The sequence below is a fragment of the Balearica regulorum genome, chromosome 2, assembly GCF_011004875.1.
Source record: "Balearica regulorum gibbericeps isolate bBalReg1 chromosome 2, bBalReg1.pri, whole genome shotgun sequence".
NCBI classification, from domain to species: domain Eukaryota; kingdom Metazoa; phylum Chordata; class Aves; order Gruiformes; family Gruidae; genus Balearica; species Balearica regulorum.
Genome location: NC_046185.1, coordinates 26,119,151 through 26,140,251, shown reverse-complemented (window position 1 = coordinate 26,140,251; position 21,101 = coordinate 26,119,151). Strand labels below are relative to the sequence as shown.

General features: G+C 45.5%; 1 protein-coding gene across 5 annotated transcripts in view; it reads left to right on the top strand.

Moving 5' to 3' along the window:
• Positions 1–18,646: 18,646 nt before the first annotated feature.
• Positions 18,647–21,101, top strand: part of DPY19L4 (dpy-19 like 4) — a 34,472-nt gene continuing 32,017 nt past the window's right edge. For 3 of the 5 annotated variants that reach the window (XM_075743696.1, XM_075743694.1, XM_075743692.1), the window contains exon 1: positions 18,648–18,901. In XM_075743696.1, the coding sequence (XP_075599811.1) occupies positions 18,763–18,901 (139 nt within the window). In that variant the 5' untranslated portion in view covers positions 18,648–18,762. Of the gene's footprint in view, positions 18,902–20,091; positions 20,221–21,101 lie in introns of those variants that run through there. The other 2 variants (XM_075743693.1, XM_075743695.1) reach the window with 2 other exon arrangements.

The window sequence follows — 21,101 nt, the reverse complement described above, 5'->3', positions numbered from 1 at the left end:
GAAGACCCTGATGCAAAAGAAGAAATCAGAGCGATGGGAGCACCTGGGGCCACGTGCGGGCTGGCAGGCGAGGCCAGGCTGCCTGTACCAGCTCTTATAACGGGCCGGCACGGCCAGGCAGTAGAAGAGTGTTAGTGTGACTCCAGGTCCAGAGAGAGCAGGTTGACACAGCTCTCTTCACCAGCCCCATCCCACAGGGCCTCACGCAGACTGTCCCCTTCCAAAAATCAACAGGACAATGTGTGCAAGGAGAGCTTCCTTACATGGCCAAGCCCTCAGTCCTTAGTGAAGGCCCTATGTTGTTTTCAAGCAGTCAAGCTTTGACTAAGGACTAAATCAAGCCTGCCTGAACCCTCTTTATACAACCACATGTTTCAGTGGTTGGACAAGAAATCCAATCTGATCCCAGTGGCAGCGCGCCAATAATCCTCTCACCTTTCTCTTAATATCCTGTGACTCAGTGATATATGTCAGGCCATTTAAACCCTGGCAGTGGAGTTCAGGTGCTGTACCAATTATATTGAGTGGATGGGGAGACATGCTAGTTGAACGGGAAATAGGTCAGAGGAATGATTTAACTAATAAATTATATTAATGAAAAGTTCTTTAGGGAGCTGTTTGGTTTATAGTTCTGCAGAAGAGAAGAGGGTCAGCAGGAGCCAGGAGAAAAATGACAGAGTGGGTGGTGAGAGCACCTGGCAATAGACCCGGGTAGAGCAAGCAGCTGAGAAGATGGGAAACAAGATGAGCTGAGCACACCTGCTCTCTCCGGCACTGACCCGGCTGCACCGACACTGAAATTGTCTTCACATGGCACAGAGATGCTTGGGCTGGCTCACATCAGGAGGAAAACCACTGCCTTAACTGAGCTCTCTACGCAGGTCAAAATAGGCAGTTTCTCATCATGGCTAATTAGCTGGAATACAGTGTCTCACCAGCACAGCAATACCAACCTCCAGCCCTGGCAGTAGCTCATTTAGACCCAGCCTGGGCGTCTTTACACAGTGTTGCATGCACCACACAGAAATACCTACGGGCCTGTCCAAAATCCGCTGACGTCAAGTCTTCCCGGCGCTGGGCTTTGAATCCAGCCCAAGTCTGGTGTCTAGAAATAGAGTTAGCAAAACTGAAACCACTGCCAGGAACACATAGTATCCTTGGGTTGCCTTCATTAACAGTTCAGTTTGAAACAATTCCTAAGGACTAATTTGCTGTGCTCTGATTGCTGGGGCTTGGAAGTGCAAGGGAGGGTTTTGGCAAAGCCGGGGGGGAGCAGAGATCCTGCTCCTTTCTGCAGGGTCCCGTGGCTGTATGTGTTGTACCTGCAGATAAATCAAGACAAGGCACACTTTCAAAGGGTACTAATGGTAATTCATTAAATGTCCTACAGGGAGTGCAGGGCATTACTGGGTGTTGGGCAAAAATTACAACAACAAGTAAACAAGGTACCTTTGGAGTCTGGTCTCTGCCTGTAATAACAGAAAGATATCTTCAAAGTTATTTTGTCATCACTGCAAACAAAGACCTAGAGATTTGTGACATCTAATTTGAGCTGTTTTGAAGTTAGATGACTGTCGTCAGCCAGGGCCGTAGCTCCACTTGTGTCGAAGGGAGGAGTGTGGCTGGGACCACGTGCCTCAGAGATGTCCCTCTTGGGCACCTCGCACAGGGTGGGATGAAGCCCCTCCTGGTGGTGCCTGTTTCTCTCCACCATTTTCAGACAAAGCCCAGCCAACTGATATCAGTTACCTGACTTCTGGGTGGACCGCATCAGGTGTACGAGCCCCACTTGTCCTGTCCGTGATGGCCGTTGGCAATGAAAGCTGTGTCCCCTGTCCCCAGAGCTCCTGATGAATGTGCCTGGGCCTGAAACCCCTCCTGGCAGCTAAGGACAAAACTGGTTGTGGAGGGAGACGGGCGCAGGATGGGACATCTCCCCACAGGGGAGGCATTTTGGCTTTCTGGTTTCTCTCTGCCATACAGCATCCAGTCCACAGAGTTTATTTGTAGGTTGTGGGTGAATTTCATTTAGGGCTGATGCTGAGCAAACCACAGGAACAGGGCCTTTATCACAGCAAATTTATTTTTGTAGCGAGATCTGAAGAAGTTTTACAGTACTAGCAGTTTGAAAAATAATCTTCAGCATTCATGAGATGTTATAAATTGGGGCTTTTATGTATTAGAGACAGGGTAATAAATGCCAAAGGGGATTTATTGGTTATTGCTGCTCTGATAAAAGGGTCATTAAGAGTTGTAAAAGTCTAAACGATAATGGGGAGATGTTGTAAATGCTGTAAGTGAATAGAATGAAAGAACATGATATACTCGTCAGCTGAGGTCACTTCCTAGTAGTTTATAACCCTCTTCTAACCACCAAAGAGAAGTCTGTGTTTGCCCAGCCAGGCAACTGAAAATGCCCATTAGCCACTCCAGTTGTGGTACTGGGCTATCCAAACCAGCACCTTACTGACTAGCGTCCTGAGAAAGCCCAAGCCTATAGAGTGAGCCTATATAACACGTGGGGACTGGTCTCTGAAAGGGCACATATGGAGCACAGGTGTGCATCATATGTGGGACAGCAACAAGGGCCGTTCTGAGCGAGGCACTAAAACAGTCGCATGGGAAAACAGACCTACGTGCCCTGAATCTAAAGCTGTGATGGAGACAAACCCCATCCTCTTAAATGCAAAAGGAGTTTTGGCCAAAATACTCCTGCAGGACTGCCGATGACTTAGCAACACTATTTGCTTTATCTGCCCTGCACACAGTGTTTGGCCAATGAGTCCCATCAAAATTTAAATGTGAAAATGATTTAAAAATGAACACCATCAATTCCCACAGCTTATTATAAGCAGAGCTGCTGACAGCATCTGTTATTAAGGTCTCCAGCATGTCCCATTAAGAGCCTTGTTTTCTGTTGCTTATGATTTTGTCAAACTTGAACTGAAATTTTTCATTCCAAGTCTCTGTCTCTTGTTGAATTACTGTGGAAGATTTCAGGCAGATCAGCGCAGCTGTGTCCAGCTGTGAGGCTAGAGGAAAAGACATCATTCTGACTATGTTAAAATCGACACTGGCAAATTTTCTTTGAGGAAGCCTAATTTCTCTATACTCAGAAGTCTGTCATGGCAGTGTTATTTCTTCTCAGTGATCTGCTTTTTGCAATTTCATAGGAAAATTAAGGAAATCTGGTAAATTATGTTATCTGGGAGAAAAATAAATCAGCACGTACCCAGTCAAGATGCTAGCACGTCACACCCAACTTCCCAGGGTGCTCCAGCCCAAGATGGTCATGACTTTACCTGCAGTTACAGGTGGGAAGTGCTGTCAGTCCAGCACAGGTTATGCCAGAACTAAGGGAAAATGGTGATTTTAGGTCCTTAACGTGACCTGCCAATGCAGCCACAAAGAAGAATTCACCCCATTTGGATATGGGAAGTTTAGGGCCTGATTTATAGGATATAGGCAGAATAAATTACAGGAAGGAGGTAGAGGGAGAGGTGGATCACACCAGGGCAAAAATTGCAGATGGAGACGGAGTACCTGGACAGGAGGCTTCAAATTTTGCTGGTGAGTCAGGTGGGTTTCACTGCGATAGCACCCAAGGCCATTGCCCGTGCTTTGCTTTCCCCACTCCCCTCTGTGGGTGAAGCCCCAACCCTCTTTCCCCTCCACTCTGCAGCACAGCAGCGTTATTGCAGTCGCCAGGTTAAACATCCGCAGATGGGAAATGCCAGGGACTCCGTGCACATCTTCTATTTTTCTGAGCTACACCAGAGATACAATCATATGAAAAACCCCTGTAAGAATAAATAGCTCTGTTTTCAAAGCAGGGTTTGAAGAGTGTACAGTAAACACGGGCTGGGCACACTGAATACAGAGTAAACAAACTGCTCATCCTGGGCACTGGAAGAGGGGAAGACACCAGTGGGCGATTATGGGGCTAGAGATCATAGCATAAATCATTTGCCACCGGGAAACAAATGTCAGTTGAGTAAGCATCTGTAATTCCAGCATTTCTTAACTTTCCCGTGTTTGCCTTTGCAACCTAATCGTGCTTTCGGCTCCTGTGATACATACGATATCGTGGCACGCTGTGTATCAAGACACTGCAGACTCCCTCTGACCTAGTAAGAGAGGCACGTCGGATTTATTCCCGTAACAAGACTCAAGCAGGCACACTGCAGACCTGTTCTCTGCAGCAGATGAGCTAAGGAGCTTGGCATTTCACCTGGCCTGACTTCCCCCAGTCGGCGCAGACCAGTCAAGGCTCCTTGCGGAACCTGATGGAATGCAGAAGCTCTATAGAGCCCAGCTCGGTTAGTAACTTATTTGCTCTGGCAGGTACCACAGCACCTTGAAATACTGATTTCACACGAATAAACTAATCTGAAGAGGATTAAAAGACTGGCTGGCATTTGGGCAAACAGGATGGATATTTTTCTTCCTAGTGGGATCTATGAGTCATCTTTTATTTGACTAGTCAGACAACTTTCAGATATTAAAATACTTCTTGAAAATACTTTTTGAAAATACTTCTTGAAAATACTTCTGAACCCTTTACTTATTTTAATCAAAAGAGCATTGCTGTTGACTATACCTTGTTTCAAAAGCTTTTCATTTTCTGGTCAGGAGCCAGTACAATGATGCATTTTACAGCTATAAAACAGAAGGAATAAAGAATTTCTAAGCAACACATGAAATGAGAAGTTATTCTCTGAATTATTTGAGAATACTCGCAAATAACAAATGTATGTAGAGAAAACAGGGATTGCTATGCATACTCAAAAGGGAAGAAGTTCATCAATGAAATAGTATGAGCAACTATAACTGTAAACAACATTTTAGAAATGAGCAACAGTATCAGAGAAGGCTTCTCAGACAAATACATTCAAGCAACCAACCAGTTATGACATTACTGAGAAAAAATCAGACAGGGCCCAGCACTGCAAAGGCCTCCGCAAATTATCAGCATCCTCAGAGAGGATAACCTCATTTCTAGGGCACTGCTGAGAACAGAAAGACAAGTTGGTTTTGTTTTCCATTTCGTTTTTGTCTTCTTGTTATTGTGAATGGTATGCTGTTGTTTTGGTTTCCAGCGCTTATGGTTAAGCTACTTATAAACAGCATGACTGTAACTTCACCCATGGAAATGATGGTGGATTTATTTACAAGATATTCATTTACACTTGGGTAATTGAGTGGAGAATTCTCCTCTGACCTGCATGTTCTCGCCCAGCTTTCTTCCTGTTTGCTTGTTTTTAATTACTTCTAATATGCATACTAATGCTCTTAATAACTTTGCTCATGAAATCTACATCTGCAGTGGGCTTTTAATTTCCAGCTTGAATGTTATTGTTTTCATTTCCTTCTTTCCCATAACAAAGCAGCTATTGATGCTTCAGATGTGATCAGAGGATTTAAACATCCCTTTGGTGTGCAATGGCATGCTCTCTGCTTTACCAGTACCTTTCTTTGGAGTGAGCCAGGAACACACATGGAAGAACCCCGTGCTTGTACTGGTCAGTACATTACCCACTGACAAGCCCTGAGCACCCTCCTCCACGAAGCCTAGGTGGGCCCTGAGTTAAGGTTACTAACTGCTGAAGCACACTGTAAAAGGAAAATAAGGGGCTTTGTTCCAACCCATATTCTCTTCATCAGTTCTGTTTCTTGATTTCTGCATCCTTCTTTCCCTTTTCCCCAGTTAAAACAACCTCGCAGCCTAGAAAGCAACCTACCACCTCTACCCCAAATCCTGACTGTGATTGTTGTTTCTTTGCTTATTCATATGGCAGTATGGGTTTCACAAATTACAGAGTAGCATGGAGCCTCCTATGCACTAACAAACCTCTCATGAGGAGACTAACTTAGAAGTCATGAGAGTAATATCATAGAATCAAGAATCATGGAATAGTTTGGGTTGGAAGGGACTTTTAAAGGTCATCTAGTCCACACCCCCATGATGAGCAGGGACATCTTCAACTAGACCAGGTTGCTCAGAGCCCCGTCCAACCTGACCTTGACTGTTTCCAGAGAGGGGGCATCTACCACCTCTCTGGGCAATTTATGCCAGTGTTTCACCACCCTCATCATAAAAAAATTCTCCCTTATTCCTAGTCTAAATCTGCCCTTCTTCAGCCTAAACCCACTCCCCCTTGTCCTATCACTCCATGCCCTCGTAAACAGTCCCTCTCCAGCTTTCCTGTAGGCCCCTTCACGTACTGGAAGGCTGATGTAAGGTCTCCCCAGAGCCTTCTCTTCTCCAGGCTGAACAACCCCAACTTTCAGCCTGTCTTCAGGCTGTCTTCTAATCATCTTTGTGGCCCTCCTCTGGACTCTCTCCAACAGCTCCACATTCTTATGTTGGGGCCCCCAGAGCTGGACGCAGTACTCGAGGTGGGGTCTCACCAGAGCAGAGCAGAGGGGCAGAATCACCTCCCTCGACCTGCTGGTCACAGGGATGTATGTAGGATACATTTGCCTTCATGGTTTTGAGTCTTTTCAAGTTTCTAGCTAATCATGAAACTTGGGGATTTGCTTTCTTAAAAACAAACAACCCAAAGCAAAACAGAAAGATAACTGAGATTCTTCCCCAGGCACGTGACTTCTGGAATGTGAGTTAAAAGCAAGACATAAAATAAATATAAAGCTTTAGAAGTCACAAGAAGCAGAACCACTCCGAGGTCACATAGCAGATAATGATTGTGACAGATGACCTACACTGCAAAAAAGCTCTAGGTTTGGTCCAGATTTTTAAACATAATCTAAATAATTTTCTGAGAAACTATGTTTAATATACATGCACTTTAAAAGCTCTTTAACTCTGCAGTACTATGTGGAATAAATAAGAATCAAACTCTATATTTACATACAGTAAATGTGCACAGTGATGTGTTTTGAAAAGGACGAAAGTTAATAATGCATGAAGGGTGCTACAGGTGGAGGTGGAAGTATTGGCCTGTGGTTGCTAAAAACTTTTGAGATGCAAAGGGAGTCATACAGATTGAACTGTTAGCTTTCCTGGGAGGTCCTTCTGGGGTTTGTTGGTAAAGGTGAAGTGATTCACCTTGTTTTTAGTTGAAAATACAAAAAAAAAAAAAAAAAAAAAAAAAAAAAAGAGGTTTTCTGGAAAAAAAAAGAAAGAAGGGGTTTAATTTTTATTAACACCATACTAGACAATCCACATTGTAAAATCTCCTTTTTCTCCTGTGTTCATCCTATGTATCCGTTACCTTCGATCTGTGCTTCTTGGTGTTAAGCCTTTTTCTCTCTTCCTATGCCCTGCCGTTGTGCTCCTCGGGCACGATTCATGTTGTGCACGTCCAGCTTCGGCAATAGCCCAGACCGCATTGACGGGCACTTGCCAGATGTGATTCCTCACACCTCTCCTAGCCAGCTCTCTCAGGGTGGGATGAACGGTCCCCAGGAGATGTCTCGCTCTGTCCATTAGCTCAGCTGGAGCTGGGATGATGAGCTGGAGCAGCATGCCAGGCAGTCAGATGGCTCAAGATAGGGGTGAGGAATCCCACCGTTCTTCCCAGTAACTCTCCTTTCCTGGTTTTCCCAGGATTACAAGGTGCCCAGGAGGAAAAGGAGGAACCAAAACAATCAAAGAAGAAATCTGATTCCACTGGGAGCTTCCAATGAAAAGCATTTTATCCAAGCTCTAAAAATAGGGTGGAAATATTCCTTTGTGTCTCATTTCAAGTAACTCACATATATAAAGCAGTGTAAAAGTGAAGGGCTTCACTGCCTTTCAGAGAGCAGAGTTTCCATGGAAAATGCTTTTAGTGATCACTGCCAGGTGGCATCGGATCAGATATGACAAGAGGCATTAAATCAATAAATTCTTATGAAAGTGGAGGCCAGTGCTATTGGGAATAAAACACAAGAATAGCACAAGACTGGCTGAATTCTGCACCGATCAACTTAATGCAAATTAAGTGGCAAATTGAGGACTAATGAGGATTCAAAGAAGGTCCAAGTTCTCCCACAAGGCTGGCATCAGATGGGGCATGGTGCTTGCTAGGTGAGAAAGGCTGCCCTGCCCTTCTCCACCCTGAACCTGTTTGTGGGTAAATACATGAATTCAACGTCCCAAATGACTTCAGTATTTCAGGCTACTACCCTGACCCTCAACTCCATCTTTCTTGAAGCCTTGTTTATCAGTGCTAACGACCTATTTCACAGGGCAAGTCTTTATCTTGGCTGATATACTGTGTTCCCAAAGGCTGATGTAACAAGGGTTGAAAATGTCTTGTGACAAATCTCTTCCATCCTCTCTAATTCCCATGTGAAATCAACTTGCATGTATCCTAGATTATATACCGCCGAGCAAGGAGACGGCGTCTTGGCACAAGCACGTTTAAATCCCCCAGGTGCAAGGAAGGAGAAACAAAGATTCATTACAGTAATAAAGTTTCAGCCTTCTAGGGATGAGGTCAAATGAGAGCAGCAGAGCGCTGGCAAACAGCAGAGGAGCATCTTATGTACATGCAAGCTATAAATAAGCCTTCCAATGTGCGTCTGTTCAGCAGGATCCATTGAGGGAAAATATCCACCCCATCACTGAACACTTCACAGGGCAAAAAATGTCCATTGGGTAGTGATGTAGAAAAAAAGATATTTTTTTTTTCTATCTGAATTTTCTTTCTTGGCTTATTTACCTTTGAACCCAGCCAGCAAGTGATGAGTCCTAACAATTTCTGTATGTTTAATCCAATGGAAAAATGCTATGTGTTATTGGTGCACTTAACAATTTTGTATTTACCGAGAATCCTTTCTTTGTAATGACGGAAATTCAGCATTTAGGGTAGGAACTGCTCACTGCAATCAAGTCTGGAAACGGCAAGGGTGCACACCAGAACGCTGCCCACTTCTTTCGAGTCATTGAAAATGCGCGTTCGTATTAATATGGTTATATTACCACATATTAGTATGTTTTTGTTACAGAGGAAAAGCTACTGATCAAAATGACAAAGCAAACTGAAAAGTACAGCTAATATCTAGGTTGCAACATGTTGCCATAACATTTCCGAGAAATAGGAGCCTCCTGGGAGCGGTGTAGGTGGCATTCGCTCACCTCAGAGCCGCGATGTCTCTATCAAATTGCATTTCCCTGCCACTGCAAATGCCAGAGCCTGCCTTAATTTAGACTCTGCTCTCTTAAGACCCTGAACTCCCTCCACTGCTCCCTATTGTGGGCACAAATGGCAGCCAGAATGTCCCAGGACTGGTCCCATCAGCCTCCTGCCCCTCCATTCAGTTCAGCGGAATTACATGACATACGCATTAGCTTGGATTTATTTCGGTATTTCTCCAAATGCCAACTGCAAAAACAGGGGTGAGGAGGAGGAGGAAAGAAAACTCCACAAGCAAATGCAATACCCGCAGGCTGATACTTCCATTAACCTTTCTAAAGAAAGGCAGGCACGCTCGTTTTCTAGCAGTCTATCTGTTTTCTCCCCATTTACATACGTAGTCTTTACCCTGACCATAAAGTGTCTAAAACAAAAATTTATTGCAGGAGACTGGCTATTGATTTGCAATTCTGCACATCTGGAAGACATGAACCAAAAAAAGTCAATGCTTTGAACTAATGAAAATTTAAACTCTAGCCTAAGAAATTGTTTCGGGAAAAAATTAACCAACATTTTGAACACTCACCATCTACGCTCAGTTTTAATTTATAGTCAAATACTGTATACAAAACTCACCAGAGAAGTTTCAGTGATGTTTGTGGGACTATTTGAATTCAGTGAAGCCACAGTGGGCCCTTACAGTGGTTAACTATACCCTCATGAAGCATATTCCAGGGAAGGGTTACATGATTTCTGCTTCTCAGGGTCCCTAATGTCACTGGGATGGATACCGTATTCTCTCTTGAGGCTAGCCATAGTGTTTTCTGTGAATGAAACGAACTAGTCCATGACCAAGCAATTCAAGTAAGCTTTCTCTCCAGGATGGAATCCAGATTTCCCCCTCTGTCTCTTTGTGTTTTGTTCCTTCACATCTCTGCCAAAAATGACGAGTTCAAGGACTAAGCCTAAATTTCCTGTCAATTCCTGTCCAAGTCGTTGCTGTTGACATCTTGACTCACTGAAAAGGAAGGCATTATCTGCCTCCGTCAACAAACATCATTCACTTTGCAATTCCTAGGGCAGGACCAAACTCTTCACCTGTAAGGTCAGAGTTATGTAAAGCTGGGAAGGATATTTAACAAATGACTATAACATGATGTACACAGGAAAAAGTAGCACAGCCAACTAAGCTCAGCCACAAAGCCTGGTTTCCCCAGATTCTCCCATCACAGAAACCATATAAACATTTGGCACTTTCACTAGCAATATGCACCAACATGTTGAATGTTTGCTCATCTGAACTCTCCATAAATTAATCTCTTCATAAATTGCTCATTAATGATAGATCTCTCATCCACCTACTATCCAGGCTGTCTGTTTTACCTGTGCAGAAAGCACTTGCATCATCAACTCAAAAACACCCAGAAAGATTTACAAGGAAGCAAAGAATCTGCTTTTGTTTTGAGATGACTGTATTCAGATGAAATGTCAAGTTTAGCCACTTTTGCTTGAAGCAAATCCATAGCTTTCCTTCCTTCCTTCCCTCCACCTGCCAACGTGTATTTGCTTCTTGTGTAAGCATTGCAATAAGGTATTACAGTAACAGCCACTGTAACACCGGTAATAACACCACTAATAATAAATATCTTGCACTAATACAGTGCCTTTTCTCTGGGGATCACACTGTGCTTTAAAAAATCAATGTGGGCATCTCCTCCAGAGTTCCCATCTGAACAGAATAAGCTGAGAGCCCTGCCTAGCCAGCTCCTCTCTCTCATGGCATTGCTCCCTTTTGCTCCCCTCTCCATCTAGGCATGTTCATTCAACGCAATAAGGTTTCATCCAGAGCTAGCTGAATGAGCTAAGCAAGCTATAGGGGTTACAAGAAGTGGTACAACTACTTTCACTGGAAGCAGAGCACAAATTCAAGCACGGCAAGCGTTGCTGCAACGCAGCTGCGCTGCTTTCTGTGCTCAAGGTTTGACCAACTTGATGCGTATCGGATGGTGGGATTGTTCAAGGAGAAATATGCAACTGCAAAAATGAGTCCAAGGCGAGTGGCATGAATAGAAGGATGGGGAGACTTCAGATGGAGGAGGAACAAAAGAGCCAACCCATGGCTCATATGCTTAGATTTGTAACCCCAGTTGATGGAAATGCACCTGGCAGGAAGAGGAAGAGTCGGTCTGCAAACAAGCTAGCAATATTCTAGTAACGTCGCGAGCTTTGACATGTGGGGTAAATCATTATTCTTCTTCAGATGACCCAGTTTTATCACTGGATCAATCTCTCATCTTCAGTAATTACTATTGAAATTGTAGGCAGTAACCCATTTACTCTAGAACAAGCAGGAAACAAACTATTCAAAGTATGATGAATCAGTACTTTAACTAGCCCAAACACGATAGGCAAAGCTTGCTGCCGTCACGGGTGATTCCCCAAGAAAAGCATTTATGTAACCGTATAGTTATGCATCATTATACCATGATGTGTGTCCTGCGTATGCGTTATGTCTATTTTTTCCATGCTTTTTTTCATAATGCCCCTGTCTTATAAAAGCGGTTATACAGACTGATGTAGGTGCCAGTAAAGGTAATAATTTCAAATGCAGCAGTTTCATTCAGACAGCACCAGTTCTGGAAATGAAGTCAAAGACCGGCAATGCCGACTGGGAGTCAGGAAAAGCTCAGGGAACAGCACTGCCCTTTCTAGAGGAATCACACCTCTCTGTAAAAAACTGCCTGGCTTACGTTTGCTCCTCAGAAAATTGCAGCTGGGATTTTCAGAGCTGCCTGAGAGTCGAGAAGCCGCATCCCAGATGGAAGCTGCACCCTACATTAAGAGCAGCATATAGTGCCATTGACTTCCTTTCCTGCTGTCTAGGAAATCCTAGCAGACAACAAACAGTTCAGTAGCTTGGTAATAGCTAATCTGACTGGTCAGAGTGTGTTTTGCTCTCGTTGAAGTCTGTTTCTACTCACTCCACTGAAAAACAGCACCAGCTGCAGAGAGATGCTTGAGTCCAAGATGTTTTAATAACACTAGACGCAACTCTTGAGGAGGGATCTAGTGTCTGCTTAATGTTAGGGCCATGAGCTGTATTCCTGATTTATAATCTTCAAGCATCAGGCCAAACTCCCTCCTGCTTAAAGTTGGAAACCCATCAAAAGCAGTGATACTGCCATTCCTTCTGCCAGCAGTAATGCGGCCGGACAAGAACATGGGGCTAAAGGTGGGAGTTGCTGTGTTGGGATGGAGAGATATGCCCGACTAGAGTATTTAATAGGACACTGAGGCACAAATACATTAACGATTACACTGCACCACTTCTCTGAAAAATACTTAGGTGAAAAAACAAGCGTGATATTCCAAGAGCAATTTCCTGGATGTGATCAGTCATTCCTGCTGATGTCAGTGCCAGGGATGGGGCTTCAGTGACTTCCAGTCATGCTAGCCCTGCCCTGCAGAGACAACACTGCCTGGGAAGTGACCTGGATTCTAGCGCTTGTTTTGCGCCAGCTGAAGTGTTTGCTAAGCCCTCATTATCAGCACCTCTGCGATGCCACCAACTGCACTGTCATCGCACAAGTGTCACTGGGGATGCCGCTGGGAGCCGGGGAGGCTGCGCTGCTCACAGCCAAGCAGCTGATTAACGGCGATGATGCTGCACGGGGAGGCAAGGGGCCAGGCTGCCTTTCCCTCTTGGCAGGGCAGGCTGTGGTGGGAAGCAGCACCTTCTTCCTCAGAAATGCAGCCCCAACAGCTGGGCTCTGGAGACAAGAGAGCCTCCAGGTTCCAAAAGCTGCAGGGGATGGTTAAAAAAACAAAGGCTATTAAACCCAAGGGGAGGGAGAAAGGGGGAAATGCAGCTTTGACCAACCGTAGGAAAACAAGCACAGGTCTGACTCAACAGAAGTGATGGTGAAAACAGAGATGAGAGCTGCTAGGAATGTCGTCATAAGCAATAAAAAAAATAAACTGCGGTTTAGTAAGAGCTGACCAATGTCCTAGGTGGCAAAGCATGAGTCAAAGGAAGTGCCGCCGAGCTGTGAGTCATCCACCTCAAAGGGCTTTATCCTTGGATAAAAGTCAAAGAGACAGCTCAGGGAGAAAAAAGGAGTGCAGGAAAGAACAGAGGCAATGGCAGAGCACTGGGCCTCCTCACAGAGCAGAGGCCAAGCAGAGGGCAAGGCTGCTATCGGCCAGTTACACTCCCTTACAGCTATTTCTGGCCAGGCACATAATACGCTGCGTGTTTTACAAATACAAGGGTCAGGTTCCTGCCCTGGGGAACTTTGTCTACAGCACAAACAAAAACTGGAGCAAGAGTAGCAAGAGGGAAATGGTACAGAAAGGAAGTCACATCACTAAGGGTGTGTGGGGGTGTTTAAATAAACAAACAAACAAAGAAATACCAAGGGTTTTTTCTCCTGCAGTCTTTTTACCGTGACTTTATTACTGATACAGTGCTCCACAAGCACTTGGCTGGAGGAACAATACAGCAATTAGCCAGCTGACGTTGCTTGGTCTTATGAAGAAAGATGAAAGCAAGAAACTAATACAGAAAATTACAGGTCAGATAAAGGCAACTATGATAAGGATCAATGCATTTTTGGTGGGTGAAAACACAAAGAAGGGTGAGGAGTTATTTAAGGTGGTACAAACAAGGGATGGAGAAGATGATGGGATTGTTAGAGGGAAGTAGAAGAGATAGTGGACAGGATGAGAGGCTGTCCAGCATCACGCAAACACAGGCTGACTTATGAGTTAGTTCTAGATTACAGAGAAGCAGTAGAAGAGAAAGTGGACAGGATGAGAGGCTGTACAGCATCACACAAACACAGGCTGACTTATGAGTTAGTTCTAGATTACAGAGAAGCATCAGAAGTGACGGGAAGAAGTAAAGAACACGAACGTGCAGGATCTCATGCTGCTTCAAGGACAATATTGGAAAATGCACCATTGAAGACAGGGTCAAAAAAGAGGCAAGGTGGAAGACAAAAGCGAAGAGAAAGGTGGATGTGGCAATCACATCAGTAGCGTCTGCCATTTTGGGGGGAGCTGCTAAAAGGGATAAGAAAAAATTACAAAGGCCCCATTAGAAACCAAAACATAGATTTACCACCAGAGCATAGAAGCAAAAAGAGAACATAGCCAAAGCATGCTTCCATGTCCCTAACTCTGTTTCAGTGTGCAAATCTAAATCTGCTCCGTTGATTTAATGATATGAACCGAGTTTTACAATGGAGCAGGTGACAATAGAACCTGACTCACTTATATCCCGGGCAAGGCAGGCAAGAGCTGAAGTGATCAAAAGCACTCAAAGCTGTGCTGAGATAAAGCAGGAAAAGAATTAAACAGATAGAAAAATCCCAAAGGTTCTAGCTGGTTCTATATGGTTTGTGTAGTTTAATTTTCTGACTTCTTAGGTCCAGTTTTAAGTAGTGCTTCCCTATTGTCATTATCCCCAGTATTCCCCCCACTTATTTCCTTGCATTCCCCGTATCATTTGGAAGAGTGCAGTGCAAAACCTTGGCTTCGCACACACTTACATAGGCAGTATTTTTTACACTCTAGTAGAACATATACAGCTTTGGGGACGGAAGGGCCTGAAATAATTAAAATAAGCAAAACCTTGGGATACTGATAATCCAGAACCACAAGTTAGAAGACAGAAGATTAACCCCACAAAAGGCTGAAATTAGGAGAGCAGGTGAGACATCTGCAGTCATTACCTGATTATTGAAACTAAACTTTACAAAAAATTTTAGGCACAGGGTCTTCAACATAGAAAAAATAGAATTTGTTTACAAAATAAACAAGCACACATTCTTCAGTTTTGAGTAATGACAAATATGCCCAGTATTAATGCTTTATACTAAAGTACATCTGTGTCTGTTTGCCTCCTGACGTCTCTAAAAGAGAGAAAGAAAGATTGTTAAACCAGAAAGCATCAATATTGTGGACTTGTAAACAAAAAGGAAAGTTATGTCTGTAGGGCTTAGAAATAATATGTACATAGAGAACGAATGCCATCATGCAGATACATGATGCATGTTTGTACAGAGAAAGCTTGGAAAAAGAACAAAACATCCCCATATTTATTCATTGTTATATATTACAGCACAATGTTTAGGGCACATAATAAGCTGCCAAATGAAATAACTTTCATATAATATTAGTTACAGAAAGCATTTTGGAAGATTGAGGTGCACCAGGAATAACATTTTCAACATTATTCTGAAAATTATTTCAGCGTATTCATTCTGGGAGAAAGAAGCTTGCATGAAAGATGATTTTTGGTTCTCCCACCTTCAAATGTGCAATTTTTCCATAGAAGACCTTGGAGAAAAAATGAAAACCTAGTGAGCAGATGATTGGATTTTTCACTCTTTTGCTATCATCTGTACCGTTATGCATGTAAATAACTTGCTGTGCATTTATAGTTCTACTGAATTCAAGGTGTGGAATGATCCACATTGCTGGAGCATTAGTAAAAAACTGGAGTTGCACAAGAAACATAACAGGGGACAGTATGAAACAGCAGGTACAAAGAAGGATTAAGAAAAATGAAATCTAGAGCATAACTGTGCAGTCATTTGGTTTATTCCTGTCCATGTACTGATGGTCTAAGTACAGATATTTAAAACGATTATTGATGGTTTGATTGCAATGATTATTTGTGCATATTCCAGTAACTTGCAACAGAATCAAGTTATGAAAAAAATAAACCAGATCAAAACCAATTACATTAAAACCGCAATGCATAATTTATGGATCATTAAAACCATAAGCAACTCTTTTAACTATCCAATAAATCAACAATTGCAGACGTATTTTAGATTTTATTAAAAAATCCAGGAAACGTATAAATCTCATTTTACGCTCCAATAGGACACAGAAATTGGTTTAGTTTTTTCCTTGCAGCTGCTAGACAAGTAACCAAATCAGTTTCCAGCAGTTGATCGGCCACTGGCCCAACTGCACTGCGAAGACGCAGTCCCCAAGGGGCAATTCCCACAAACCTCTTCGATAGCTCCTCCAACAGTTTGCTTCCAAGAGGTTTAAATAAGCCCAGCTGCTCTGCTCAGCAACGTACTCCTGCAGTGGACAGGGCCAGCTGCTGGGGTCACAGCCTCCTGACCCAAAATCGAGCCCGGGCAGCCTGGCCCTTGGCAGACTGTGCCTGGGGAACTGCCTCCAGACACATACACATGATGAGATGCAGACAGCACAGATCCTGGCAACCTCTCGTTATTTCACTCTGGTTATTTCTACACCATTAGTTAGCAAATGTCCGGGTGTCTTCAGCAATCTTTCAATATTTGGTCAATACCATCCTGCTCCCAGACATTACAATTCTGAACCGACAGTTCATGTTCAAGGCAAGACTCTCTCAAAGGGCAGCAGAATTTAGTCCAGAGCACTTACATGGGGAACGATGTCTGCACCTTGGTAGCGAACCTCGGTGCATCTCTAGATACATTAGAGATCCCCAACCTTTGATACCACAAGTCTGAATTAAGACAGAGAAAAATCTAAACTGATTTAGGTAAGCACCAGATCTTGCCCCAGCTCTCCAGCTTTTGCTAGAACGTATCTGCTAAGTCAACAGTCCTATAAACTCTGGACAGGGCAATATACACCACCTATTAAACAACTCACCGTGACCATGATGATGAGTGGAGGTAAATCCCACATGAAAGGCTAGCCTGTAGTACAGCTGTGGTCTGTTGAGTGGCTGCCTGCCAATCCAAGACCATGCCTGTGCTCAGTCCATCCCCTAGAGCTGGAGCACTAGGAAAGAGACAACATGGTGCGCCTTGGAAGATGTGCTGCTTGGGAGCACCCTTCCCCCTGGGCTGGGTCCTGCACCAGCTGTCTCGATCTTCTCTTTGCACAGCAGGTTTGGGCAAGACTTGTAGGTCCACCCCAGCCCTCCCCAGGGCTGTGGCCAACCACCAAAACACAAATTCCTTCTGTGGTCCAAGCAGCCCATTCTGCCCTGAGCTCTCAGCCCATCACAGAGATCTGCAAGTGGATTTGGGGCACAGCAGGGCGAGAACTTCTGTCCTTGACAATCCCAGCCCAAGAATCAAGCATTTGGGTCTCTGCAGTGGCAAATGCAATCAGTATCAGCAAGACTCCTTCTTAGTGGGACCTCCTGAGGTCAGGGAGGATGCCAGCCTTGGCCCTGTCCTGGCATCCCAAATACAGCATAGAAGTAGCTTATATTGTCGTAGCTGCAAGATCAGGGGATTGTCGTATTGCAACAAATCCAGCTCCATGTATATAATCAGCTCAGCTTATTGTCACGGTCAGAACTCAGGACTTTCATTACGAAAAATCCAAGCTGCTACTTCTTTGGGGTGAAATCTGCTCTTTCTTGCAGCATCACTACTTGTGGATAGGTGCAACCAAACACTGTGCTTCACAGACTCCCCAAAATGAGAAAGTCTTGACTGGGAGAGACCGTAAGGGCTCCTGCAATAAACAATGCAGGAGGTGAGTGTTGTTGTAGATATATCATCCCATTCTTTGTCTCTTCCTTGGACCTCTATCTGTTGTCATTTCAAGCATAAAGTACATAACTTCACTTTAAAGATCCTTCATCACCAGTCCGGTCCTAACCTAGCTACTATCTCTAATCACATCCATCAGTGAACACACTGGCTTCCCCACCTCTTAAGTTACAGAAAACACTTTTCCATGCTATCCTTTATGCTCTGAAGGCATGCCCAGTTCACATTCACAAAATTACACCATCCCTCCAAATCCTTCTTTTGCCAGGGTGCTGACAATAACCACCATCATCATTAGGTGGCTGGTATGCCAAGATGCCCACCTATTCCTCTGCTTAAGGACACTTCATCTCTTCCTTACACTTTTTCACTGGCCTCCCTTTACAAATACAGCCCATTTTCCTAAAAGCAGACTGTAACTCCATTGTGGGTGGGGGCAACTTTTGTCCTGCGACAATGGGGTGCTGGTACCGCGCTCTGGTAGTTCATCGTGATGCAAAAAGGAACCCAGAACAGGTGCACATTGAGGCTCAACCAACCACTTCTCTCACCAGGCCCTTGCAGGTAGCCCAGAGTTTTGTGCATAACTATCAAGCCCGGGCTCTCCAGATAATGCTGTGCTGCTGAATTTGACACCTAAAAATCTGCACGGAAGGCAAAGCTGCGATGCTACAGCCTGAGAAGGTGGCCAGGAGGGAGACCTCCCCGCCTGGGGAGGGAGGCTCTTTGCGGAGGGCAGGCGGGGTGCCGAGCCAGCGGCACCCACCGGACACGCTCTGACTCGGGCATGCGGCCTGGGCAGGCCCTTCTGAAGGGCCACGGTCCCTCTGGAGCTGGGCTGGCGGGTGGGAGCGGCAGGGAACTGCACTTCACTGTCCGTGTGATGTTAGTTTGGAGGCTGCGAGGCGGGGTGCCCTGACAGGAGGCCGGAGCTTCGCGCTTCCCGAGCGGGCCGGTGCGGCTGCAGCGGGAGCCCCGCTCCCTCCCCCCCGGAAGCGCAGGCCAGGCGGCCGCCTGCGCCTCGGTACGCCGCGGCTGCGCTCCGGCCTCCCCCTCCCGCTCTGCCACCACAGTTCCGCCGGAGAAGGCGTCCGACGTGCGGGAGCAACAGCGGGGCGGCAGGAAGAGAGGGGCCGCTGCGCTCCGCTCGCCGTGTTATGCGAGAGCGCTCCCGCCCCCGGGGCCGACGAGAAGCGGGCGACGGCGGCAGGAGCGCGGGCGGGGCGGCGTCCCCCCGGAGAGAACGGCGGGGGGCCCCGGTGGCGGGCGGCGGCCGCAGGCTGGCGATGGAGGAAGGTGAGGGGGGCGGCGGCGCGTGTGTGTCACCCTTATCCCCTTCCGCCGCTGTCGGCGGGGCCGCCCTGTCCCGTGCCCGGTGGTACCGTGTGAGGGGGCGCGCGCCCAACGGCCGTTTCGGTGGGGCCGCCGCCGCCTCAGGCCGTGGAGCTAGGGGGCGGGGAGGTCCGTCGGTGTGGCCCCGGCCGGCGCCTGCCGGGCCGGGCCGGAGCCGGGGCCGCGGCCGCTTCTCCTGGCGCAGGTCGGCAGTGTGGCCGCAGCTGGGGCTCGCGGTTTCTGTGAGGTACGCGCCGGTAAAGTAACGCACGTACGAAGGTAGAACACTGGCCCGCAGGACACGGGGTCGGCCTCCCCCGGCAGTGCTGATCCCACCGCTGCAGCGGCTGGTGACAGTGCCGGCTCAGGCCAGGCCGATCCCTCCTCGGCGGACCCCTCGGGCCCCGCTGACGAGGCCTCCTGTTCCCCGCCCAGGGCAGCCCATCGTTTGCAGCACCAAGCGGGAGGAAGCTGGGTAGCTGGAAGCCCAGAAACTTGGGGTCTGTTTCTCTTTCCTCGCCTGGCATTGCCTCTGTGCAGAGCACCCCGGGGCAGCATCCATCAGCTCCGTGGATGCCTCCGTGAGTGTGCTTTTTTTCTTTGGCATCCCTTTCGTTTCCCTGTTTGTATGTTTTAGTCTCTCTCCTCTCTCGTTTCACTTCTAGCCCCCCCCACGATTTTTCTCCAAGTCTCTTGTGCTAACCTCCTTTGTGGGCATTAGGAGATGGCATTTAGTTTTCTTGGGGAAATCAGCAGAAACATGACTGTAAGTAGGCACTCAGAGAAATGCAAGAGTAAAACAAGCACATGCGATACTGTCCCGTGCCATACTCCAGCCTCCCAACTGTTCTCAGCTCAGTTTATGAGCTGGACATGATTTCTGTGTATTTAGTAGTCTTTGGTTGTTTGTCCTCCATAAATATGTCCATCTTCTCTTGAATCTATGTAAACTCTTCATTCACAGAACATTCTTTGGGTAGGAGTGGTCTACATGAACATGATGTGCGATGAACTGGTTCCTTTTAGCCTGACTCACTGGGTTTGTTTGATAACTTCTTGTTCCAGTATTAGAAAAGAAGGTGAATCACTGCTTTCTATTCAGCCTGTTTGTGCACTTCACTAGCTTGTAGACCTCTGGCATGTTTTTATTGGTCATCCTCCTTTCTAGACTGAGGCATCCTCAACTTGGTTCCTTGTTCCTGGTATGGGAGCCATTGCACACTTTTGGTCATCCTCGTGGCCCTTCTCTGAACATTTCCCAGCTCTATCTTATCCTTCTTTAGGTGAGAGGACAAGAATTGCAGACACTGCTCAATTTGCAGGCGAAAAATGGATTAATATAGTGGCACGCAGGAGCAATGAGTTACGATTTTCTGCAATAGATACACACAAATAAGTGGAATGCATGTTGTCTGAACAAGAGTTGGAAAGCAAAATGTACTGCGAACTTACAGGGAACTAGAAGGCAATCTCAGATGAAAAATTGCATGCTGTATAGAGAGGTACTAGAGGCTGTGTCATCAGTTCAAAATCCTAGATTACTTATAGTTGTCAACTTGTTTGACTTTCATTTCACCCCATGTAAAGGATTCACAGAAGTGGAAACATTTTTCTTGTTTGAGGCAGCTGCAAATGGAACAAAAGTAGCGTACTTGGATCTTTGTTACTGCTTTTAGAGGGGGAATATGTTGAGCAGTTTTCAAAACCAAGGTGAAGATCATTTGCTGACTGAGATGTAGCTGTTTCAGAATTAGAATTTTAAGTTGTTCTTTCTTCGGGAGTTTTCTATTACTGCTGCTAACTTGAGACTTTCGAAGTGTGTTACACTGTATGGCTCACTTACCTGCAGAAAAGCAAAAGAAATTACTTTTCCTCCAGTGTTCTCACTGCTGTTGCTTTGGTCATAACTAGAATGATAAGGGCAAGCTTTCCAAGCACATATCTGCCCATTCTAGTGATCTAGGGTTTTTTTCCCTCCATTTTATTTTGTGTGGTACAAGTGATTTTTAATTGTAGTGCACTCAGTGTTTGTGCTGCTGATTAACTTCATACATGACATGAAGTGATACTGGTGTATATTTCGTTTTGGATTGACAGAATGATAAATGTGATACTGAACAGCCTAAACCTTGTTTTGTTTAATATCTTTCCAATTCTTATGTTG